Source organism: Bidens hawaiensis, unplaced genomic scaffold, assembly GCF_021521415.1.
Source record: "Bidens hawaiensis isolate Kalapana, Puna unplaced genomic scaffold, B.hawaiensis_p1.1 tig00035045_1, whole genome shotgun sequence".
NCBI lineage: Eukaryota > Viridiplantae > Streptophyta > Magnoliopsida > Asterales > Asteraceae > Bidens > Bidens hawaiensis.
Window position 1 is genome coordinate 35,060 of NW_027496086.1, and position 10,364 is coordinate 45,423.

The 10,364-nt window shown below is 33.6% G+C and overlaps 1 protein-coding gene across 1 annotated transcript; it reads left to right on the plus strand.

Annotated features, from left to right (window-relative positions):
- Window positions 1-1,206: 1,206 nt before the first annotated feature.
- LOC143586905 (serine/threonine-protein kinase BLUS1-like) lies at window positions 1,207-8,931 on the plus strand. Its single transcript, XM_077068354.1, has 21 exons — window positions 1,207-1,398; window positions 2,036-2,290; window positions 2,861-2,985; window positions 3,061-3,105; window positions 3,232-3,313; window positions 3,411-3,479; window positions 3,558-3,728; window positions 3,830-3,895; window positions 4,672-4,740; window positions 4,814-4,933; window positions 5,012-5,055; window positions 5,613-5,789; window positions 6,578-6,645; window positions 6,765-6,820; window positions 6,886-6,927; window positions 7,162-7,269; window positions 7,369-7,408; window positions 7,501-7,547; window positions 7,642-7,706; window positions 7,784-7,835; window positions 8,557-8,931. The coding sequence occupies exons 1-21, from the start codon at window positions 1,213-1,215 to the stop codon at window positions 8,611-8,613; spliced, it is 1,944 nt and encodes a 647-aa protein (XP_076924469.1). The 5' UTR covers window positions 1,207-1,212; the 3' UTR covers window positions 8,614-8,931.
- Window positions 8,932-10,364: the final 1,433 nt, after the last annotated feature.

Consider the following 10,364-nt stretch of genomic DNA (forward strand, 5'->3'; position numbering starts at 1 on the left):
GGCACTATATGGTATTGGTTCCGTTCGTTACGGTACAATAAAAAAGAAATATTTTTGTAAACAAAGTAAAGTAGGAAGTTGAAAAGTGTTAGGTTCAAAAGTGAAAAAAGTTTTTTTGTGACCGTGACAATAAATATTTTGTGGAATTTAAAAAAAAAATAAAAAAAATCACATAATATGATGAAAAAGAAATAGAAGAATTCAGATATTAAGGCCATTGACGCTTGTACATCCTGCATTGACGTCTGTACATCTATTTATTTAGGAAAATTGGATTTTAATAATCCCAACTTAGTGCAGTTGGCCGATAATAATCCCAACTTTAAAAATAGCCGTCACTGGTCCCAACTTTCACACAATTTGTTTTCATTGGACCTCCGTTAAAAAAAATTAACTACGTTAAGTTTTTTTCAAATTTCAGATTGATATTTTAGGGCTTTTGATCAGAATGAGAATATGAATCGACTGATGTAAAACTTAACTCGAAATTACGCTTTAAACAGTTTGTTTTTTGTTAATTAAAAGTTTAAACATCGGAATTGAAGCATCCTTTAGTCGTTTGGACCACCGTTTGATGGTAAGTTTTACAACAATCTACTCGTATCCTCATTCCGATCAAAAGCCCTAAAATATAATTTGAAATTTGGAAAAAACTTAACGTCGTTAAGTTTTCTTTAACAGAGGTTCAATGAAAACAAATAGTGTGAAAGTTGAGATCAGTGACAGCTATTTTTAAAGTTGGGATTATTATCGGCCAACTGCATTATTATTAAAATCCAATTTTCCATTTATTTATCCAAATTGGTAAGAAGAAGTGGCGGGATTATAGCAAACAAATTAACGTTCATTCCGTTCGAACGGCGATCCGTTAGGTCCTCTCTTTCTCTTTCTCTCTCTCTCCTCCGTCACGGGAAACACCATCGCTCTCGCCGTCGTCAATGTCATCCATCATCAATGCCTTTGTAAGCTTTTTCTTCATTTCATTTATTATTATGTATGCCAATCCTATCAACTAATAATATCCATAAATAAATATATCTATCAATGCAGCCCAAGGCCGTCACCTAACCTCTTATTCTGATTATCATGTAAGTTACCAATATCATGTTGTTTCTTTTATCCATTATATACGTGTACGCTGTTTAATTAATTATATTAATATGTACGACTCTCTCTCTCTCTCTCTCTGTAGAATATTTCGAATCCGTTTTGATGTTTGGTGCCATTTGTAAGCGATTGGTTAAAATGAAGAAGTATCCCATTGGAGCTGAGCATTACGAGCTGTACGAGGAGATTGGCCAAGGTGTTAGCGCCTCTGTTTATCGAGCTAGGTGTCTCGATAACGATGAGATTGTTGCTATCAAAGTTCTAGATTTCGAACGTGGAAATTGTGATCTGGTATATATATATATATTCACATTTTGATTAATATGCAATTGTTTCTTCAATTGTGTTTAGGTATAATAATATATTATTTTGATTAGGCTGTTTGCAAGATTCAACTCATAGGATTCATAAGATTTAATTATAACGAAAATACAAAAAAAATCAGCGTTAAATTACTAAGTTCGCCAATTCAAGAGTTCTAATTGTTAGGTTTACTGCTGTTCTGTAGATGGCTTATGCTTTTTAATTGATAGTTCGATTATTGTTTTTTCATGTATTGTATATTGTAGAAAATGTTACACTTTCAGTCTTAATAACATAACTCTTTACTCATATAGCTAACTGAAACTAGATACTTTTCTGTTGCACATTTAGAAAGGAATACCACTTATAGACAAAATCATATATATGTTAACCTCGATACATCATTTATCAAGTTGATACCCCCAAAGAAAGGAAATTTATTGAGCCAGTAGAATGTTATAGACAGCTAAAGTTGCTTTTAAATTAACCTGAGTTAGTTAAACTGAATTTATCTTTGTCTTCACTTCAAACTGGTGGCTAATTGGTTTTTGGATCGGAAGCACCCAGTTAATGATGTATTGGTTAATTGTTTATTACTCTTGCTCATTTGTTTATCTGTATCCAGAATAATGTATCGCGTGAGGCTCAAACAATGATCCTGGTTGACCATCCAAATGTTCTTAAATCAAATTGTTCTTTTGTAAATGACCATAACCTATGGGTTATTATGCCTTTTATGGCTGGTGGTTCTTGTCTCCATATGCTGAAGGCCTCCTATCCTGAAGGTTTTGAAGAAGTTATTATTGCAACTATATTACGGGAGGTGTTAAAAGCGTTGGAGTATCTTCATCATCATGGGCACATCCATCGAGATGTTAAAGTGAGTTTTCATTCCCACAAAGTTCAAAAGTTTTTAAATTTTGTATCCACTATGTTTTTTTTTTCTGCATGTACAAGCTTTTCTTCTGTTTAGAGATATATTTTCAAGTTAGTGCTGTTAGTTTGCATTGGTTTGATGTAATATGTTTGTTGGAAAATATTAGATCATAATTACAATTGCACAAATATAGGTGCTCTTATGTGTAACATTGTACTCTCTATGTAGGGACATTCTGTAATTATTATTTTACACAGTCAATCAATATACAGCTACACGGCTTATCTGAACATAATGTTTTGTGTGTATTGCTTAATAACTTTTGGTTATACAAGTGGCCTATACACGCATGAAACTGTGATTACATTCTGTTTTATGCAAAACCTTTTGACACGATTTTTTTAATATTATTACAGTTTTCATAATCAAACTTTAGAACTACGTTTAGTGTATGTCTGAATTTAAGTTTATCTTGGATTGTGTATAGAGAAAGTAAAGGGTATTTTCTAGTATGTTATTTTTATTTAGAATGAATATAAATTCTAATATGGTCAGTTTTGTCTGTTTTGATAGGCTGGAAACATTCTCATTAGTGACCAAGGTGCAATTAAGCTAGGTGATCTTGGTGTATCAGCTTGCTTATTTGATGCTGGTGATAGACAACGTGCAAGAAATACATTTTGTGGGACACCATGCTGGTACTGTTTTTTCAACACTAGTAGTTCTCATACTAGAATTTAAAATAATCAACTGGAGCTTTTCAATTTTGCTAGGATGGCGCCTGAGGTTATGGAGCAATTGCATGGATATGATTTCAAGTCAGTAATTTTCCTTGACCACATCAATATCTTGTCTTTGTTCAAGAAACCCATAATAATGAAGTAACAATAAACTAGTCAGGAAAATCGAAATGTAGTAATTATTCTCCTTGAAAATTTCTGCAGGGCTGATATATGGTCTTTCGGTATAACAGCTCTCGAGCTTGCTCACGGGCATGCTCCTTTCTCTAAATATCCCCCAATGAAGGTGCCTTCACTTTACACACACACACACACGCTATGTATTGCATTAATATGCATTTTCTTATGAGTTTTCATGAAATAAAATACTTATAATATTGTAGGTTTTGCTAATGACCTTACAAAATGCACCTCCTGGTCTTGATTATGAGAGCGACAAGAAGTTCTCCAAGGTAACGTGTTATTTTTCTGTAGACCCTTTTATTTGTAAATACATTTGACACGTTTCTTGCTTTGTTTTCTGTTCAAAGTCTTTTAAGCAGATGACTGCAAGTTGCCTGGTTAAAGATCCTTCAAAGCGTCCTACTGCAACAAAGCTTTTGAAGCATTACTTTTTTAAACAAGCTAGATCAAATGATTTTATACAGCGTAAGCTTTTGGAAGGCCTACCGACAATTGGTGATCGCCTTCAGGAAATCAAGGTTGGTGTATAAAATTTCTCTGAATTTTCTTTTGTGTTCCTATAATATATGTTTTTTTTCTCTCCTTGAACTGTGATAATAAGTTGATTGTATAAAAACAGAGAAAAGATGAAGATATGCTTGCTCAAAAGAAAATTCCAGATGGGCAGAAGGAGGAAATTTCACAGGTAAGCTTTTGCATATGCAGCGAACACATCTTTATTTTCTTATGTTGTGGGTCTGTGTTGGAAGTTTAATCTTCATTTTACATGTGAAAGGTTGTTTTGGTCCACTTGTAAAAGTTGGTCTTTCATACAGAATACCAATAGAAAAAAGTGGTGGGAGATTTCACAAAAATATTGGTGTGGTTTTCGTGTGTGATATATGATTCTGGGCCAACAATTGGTATCAGAGCCCAGAATCGTATATCACACACGAAAAAACACATCTGTATTTTGTAGAAATTCCCACGATTTTTTTCTTATATTAATATGAAAGCAAGACCACTAAACCCTTCAACTTTCACAAGTGGACCATAAAACCTTTCACATGTAAAATCAAGATTAAACTTCCAACAATTATTTTTTGGAAGAGAATAAAACTTGTTTTTAGACTCATATTTTAAGTAAAATGAAAAAAAAATCAACTAAATATAAACTAGTTTTTTTCCCAAGCTAACTAACTTACCTTATATCCTTTTTTCTTTTCTTATGTGAACTGATTTAACCCATCAACTTCTTGGTTCACCCATATAGTTTCTTAGACAATCAAGATTAACGCCTTCAGTCTGGACTGTTTTTTCTTCTTTTGGGCCCCTAGTTTGGTTTTTTGTTTTTTTTTTTTATTTTTTTTTCCTTTGGTTAGCTTCCCATTCATTCATAATTGTGGTTTAGGTGGATAAAGGTGAATGGATGCAGTACTATTCATCAAGTACTAAATTGTTATATATATAATTTGCTTCCAGAATGAATATAAAAGAGGGATCAGTGGTTGGAACTTTGACCTTGAAGATGTAAAAGCACAGGCATCCTTGGTATGAAACTTTAAATTCTTTACAAAATAATTATCCGTCTTTATATCCTAATAGCCATCCTATGCAATAAAAGATCCAAGATGAGGACTGTGCACCTGAAAAATTGGGGAGCTTCAATTCTTTCTCTGGGAGTGAAAGGAAGCTTCAGCATCAGTTGTCATCCGTGAGTGAGGCTTCAGAATCTGCTGAAGTTGTATGTCAAATAGCCTTTTGATATTTTTTATTTGATTTGTATTTTGGCTTTAGAGTAATGGTCTTAAACACTTTGTAGGAAGGATCTGCTCCACTTGGATACTCTGCTTTGGGTTTCTCTCTGTATGTCAAACTTCAATTATATTGCACCGTTTTACTTCAGATCATGATGCATGATCTAGAGGTGGAAAATTGACCCGTCTACTTATGATTGGGCTCAATTTGGGTTATGGTTTGTTTCTTACTACGGATCAAACTAAAAGTTTTAGCTCACAGAGAAACTGGTCAAACCGAGTCAAACAAGCTGAAAGTCTCCCACAATGGTTTTAATATTACAGCCTCTTTAATCATTTTATTTTTAAAAGTTAGAGACTTCTTATCTACATGCATACCTCAATGGAGAAAGAAATTTGAGTATTTAAAATTAGATTATTTTTGCCATAATGTCTTTAAATTAATATTTCAATAACCGAGTATATGTATCCATATTTAAGCCATGATGTTGTTTCTCAATCATATTAGAGCATTTACAATTTATAGGAAAAAACGGACGCAAAAACTGCTTCTCTTGCAAAGTATTATGTAGCTAAAAGTTGTTGCATTTAGTTAGCTTATATTTATCTCATTAATATCCTCTGGATTGGTTTATTTATTTATTTCTGTTTCTTTCATATGTTTAGAGGAAAAGCTGAAGATGAGTTAAGTGCTGCTAGTTCTTCCAACGGGCACATGGTTTCCCAGAGTTCTTCTCCTCGTGCTGCTAATTTAAGCGAGTTTAGTGGAAAACCATTTGATGGCATTCCTACTCATTCTCATCATAGAGCAGCTTCTTCTGGCAGTATTGGTTCATTTGATAGGTATAAAATTCACATAAATATAACCAAAGTACTTTTGGTGTGTTTGGTTTTAAGGCTTGGCTTTGACTTTTGAGGGTATGGGTTTATGTTTGGCTTGATGGGTAGGCTGCATTTGAAATCTATACTCATTATCATTGCATCTTGTCATCAAACCCATACCCATAGCGGTTCATGTGAGCAAACCAAACCACACCTTTGTATCTTGATAACTGATCTAAACGGGCCAGGTTGACTTGAAACACGTTTTGTTTCGATATATAAATGTTTTGTGAATATTTAGTGTTATATATGGTTACAAATACCATATTATTTCAATAATAAACTGCTTTCTGCAAATCTTAAAGGATTTGTAGCAAGACATGTACACATTTTCAGTTATTAATTAACTCTTAACTTATCAATTTGGATCCCTTTATCTATAGGTGGAAATTTTTACCAAATTATATGTGAAGTGGATGGTTTAGGCTATGTTTTACATTTAATAGGCCAAACAAGTTAAACTAAAAAAATAGTTGGAGGGTCAAACAGGTAGGCAGTCGCCCTAAGTGTATATTTAGCTCATAAAACTTCCTAAACCTATCCAAACACTGGATTAGTATTGAAATAATATAATTTTCTAATCTTATTTAATACTTTTGTATTGTTATATAACACTCTAGTTATTTATTATAATCATAAAAATTTTGGACAAAACGTGTTTCAGGTTAACAAGAACTGATTATACCTGCCGATTAAAATATTTTTTTTTCTGTCAACTCTCTTGTCTCTGCTATTTTACAATTTTCTAGAGTCGCAAGTTGCAATGGCACACGATCATTTCACATAGACGATCATGTCTCTGACTCAGTTTCTAAAGGTTAGTAATAACATTGCTTAATTACTCTCAGAAGCTTTTTCATTTTATCTTATTTCGTTAATTATTGTATTTAAGCCAAGGGTAGTTCTCTATTATCAACTAAAATAATGAAACAGCAGGTGTTCAACAGAGAGGGCGTTTTAAGGTTACATCCGGGAGTGCTGGCATAGATAAGGTAACTCAGCTGTTTTATATTTCAACTTCTTCATCTTTAAGGTTACATCCACTATTTCTTTGCAGGCAACTGTACCTCCTATGTTGCAGAAGAGTCACAGTATGCAGGTTTGTATATCTTTCATAAATTTACCCAAACTTTTTAGGGTTTTTGTTAGTGAAACCAAACATGGTTACCCAAAACAGAAATCACACCAAGTTATGTTACATTTTCATGCAGTAACTCCCTTTGGTAAGTGAATACAGTACCCAGTGCACGTATTCAAACGGGTCAGTTTGAATGGGTCAAACGAGTTGAAAGGCACCCAAATTGTATTTTTAATGCATTCTTGTTCTTTATAGGTAATAAGCAGCCAAAGTCACATAGGCCATCATACATCTGCTATGCCCCAAAATCATCTTCCGTTACCCGCTCTGCAGTTTATTTTGCAGACAAATACTCTTCAGAGGGTATGTATCAGATACACATGTATTGAAAATTTGAAATTTTAATGTCTTCGGGATCTTGTTTCACTCAAAAGTTAATTTTTTTAAATGTTAAATTTGCAGGATTGCATTTTGAGTCTAATGAAGGCTAGCGATTCTATAGGTTGGAGGGATAAACATATGTGAATACATTTATATTACTTTTGTTTCATTAACGTTTTTATTACTTGAGTGTTTTAACTAACTTTATTATAGATGGAGCCTGCTTACCTACACACATTCCCATATCAGATAAATCCATGGTATGCACACATGCAATTTCACTTTATAACAATCAAATTCAACTATAAAAAGTAAACTTAAGTTTTTGATGATGCGTTATTTTCTCATTCACAGCTGGATGCAGCAAGCAGCAATCGGGAAAAGGAATTACTAAATGAAATAACTTATTTACAATGGAGGTATGCACATGTTCACAGCGACCAATTTATTTTTATTGGAGTTATGTGACATAATATTTTATTTTCTATACATTTAGGCTCACATGTGCACAAGAGGAGCTCCATAAATGTCGAGCTGAACATGTCCAGGTTATTTTGCAACCCTCATGCCTATTCTTAAATTCCAGTAAGCAGTGGAAAAATGAGAGTGTTAGGCGGGTTAGAAAATGTATTTGTCTTGAAACGGGCCAGGTTGGGTTAACCCAAAAGCAAGCATTTTACAACTCTGCTTAATACGCTATAAATGTGAATTTTAATGATGTGAGTAAAAAACTATTTAGGTGGTTAAAATTTTACACTTTGTGTAAACGAGTCGAGCTAAGCCCGAGCTCGCCTAAGCACAAACTTGGCTCGTGTAATAAAAGAGAACTTGAACTCTACTTAGGCTTGGCTTGTTTTTTATTTACTTATGATTTAGTTATTTTGTTTATGTACATTATAAATATTTTTTTATGTTTATTTGATTATTTTTATCATATTTCTATATATATTATTAAATATAATTTATATAGTTAAAAGCTGGATAAGTGAAGCTTGGCCTTGATCTGGGCTTATAGCAATCCAATCTCGAGTTGCTTAAAAGCGGTTTGGCTCGTTTACACCTTTGATTCAACTAATTTGACCTGCTTCCTTTTAAGCCACCTTTTCAGTTTTTATCAATTAAACTTTCTTGGAGATAAAACATAACCCGAATCGACCCATTTATAAGTAAACGGGTCAAACTTTCACCTCTCAGTGGATTATATGTTTTTGGAAATATCAAGTTGTAACATGTCATCTGCAGGTATGAACTTTATTATTATACCTTCAGGTAACCCCCGGGACGGAAAACGAGACCTTTTTTTCTCCAAGAGCGGCTCCTGAATAAAGAGGTCAAGTTATTTAAGTGTTTATATATTTTTAGTATTTTGCTGTTGAGGGTTGCATAATTTGTAGGGGGTCCCTAAAACTATCATCCCCCATTCCACCCTTGTGTGTGTAGGTGTTCTTTCTTTCTTTCTATTTGTGCATAAATTGTTATGACCATTGTTCTATATGTGTACATGAATGCTCTTTATTTTGTTTGACATAAAACTGAATTTGCCTTGTCTACTTAAACCCTGTCTTTATGTGATCATTGTTGTGGCGGTTTTGTTACATTCGCGCAATAAAACAAAACTACAGTTACCATTGATGTCATTGTTGGGCTGATTGATCATTTGATCAAAAGCACTTTCTGGTCTCTTTTGTACATATTTCTGGCTTCTTTTGACTAATGTTTTACCCATTTGAGATAAAACACAAACCAAATGAATGTGTTAATAAATATGATTAATGATACAAATTGCGTATACTGGTCTAGCCGTAAGTTGTGCACTTGTTTGCATGAGAACAAACATACATGAAAAGAACAATGCCATTGCTACGAGCTATAAATAGAAAGAAGAATACAAATAGAAGATTTGATCATTTCTCAGCCACTTTCTCGTGCGTTGTGTTTATCAAGAAGTGTGATTAACAAAAGGTTTGACTTAAGAAACATCATTGACGTGCTATTGAGACATCACTAATGGGTCATATGGTCACATGGCATGCGAAAAACTGTCATATGGGTCGTATATCAATAAAAAATGGTATATGGGTCTATGACATGAAGGAAATGGTCATATGAGTTGTATGAGTTAATGTTCGTCAAATCATATGGCTCATGAATATATTTGACTGACGTATAAATAAATTATGTGACTTTGGAACGTGGTCGGGTTTCCATCTCACCGCTTGTCTTTAGTGTTTCTTTATAAGCCATCGTTTTTGGTCAAACCCTAACCACGAAAATAACATGATCTCAGTTTGTTGCCATCACCGTCATCGAGCCTCACCTCGATTGATCAAAAGGTTTTCGGTTTGGCTTTAATACCAATTTAAGAACGACTTGACAATAAAAACACACGATTTAGGAGGAACTCTTGTATTATTATTAAGAAACTAGCTTAAAACACGATTTAGGAGGAACTCTTGTATTGTTACAATAATTCGTCTACAATAATGTCGTTTAATTGGGTAGCTAAAACCCGGTTACAATAATTCGTCTACAATAATGTCGTTTAATTGGGTAGCTAAAACCCCAATTGCAACCCAATAAACTTATTACATCATTAATGAATCCACAAGCCTAAAATAGGTGTGCCTAATTAGATGAAATTACCAAGTATTTATAACCAAATCGGTGGGAGCTAGCTAATTCTGAGTTCTTTTCTCTAGCTATTTGAATATCTTCGGACTCAACATGATCATTTCACAGTGCCAAGTTAACCGAGCCAAACTAGGGTCAAGTTTAAACTCGTAGTGTTTACAAACAAAACGAACCAAGAAAACCCCAACTTAAAAGAAGCCATCATTCTGTCGTTCGTTTGAGCGAGTCAACTCAGTATCAGATAGATAATCAATTGGTAAAGTTAGTCTGATGGAAAGGAAAACATTGTGTTGAAGAGAGAGATGGAAGATGATGATCTCAATCAACAACACAAACGACCTAAGGTAAGGTAAGGTGAGGTCGCTTTCATTCTTTCATTTTTACGCCAATTTCAGCATTTATTTATGATTCCACTCGTAAATCTTATTATATATATCATCAATGTA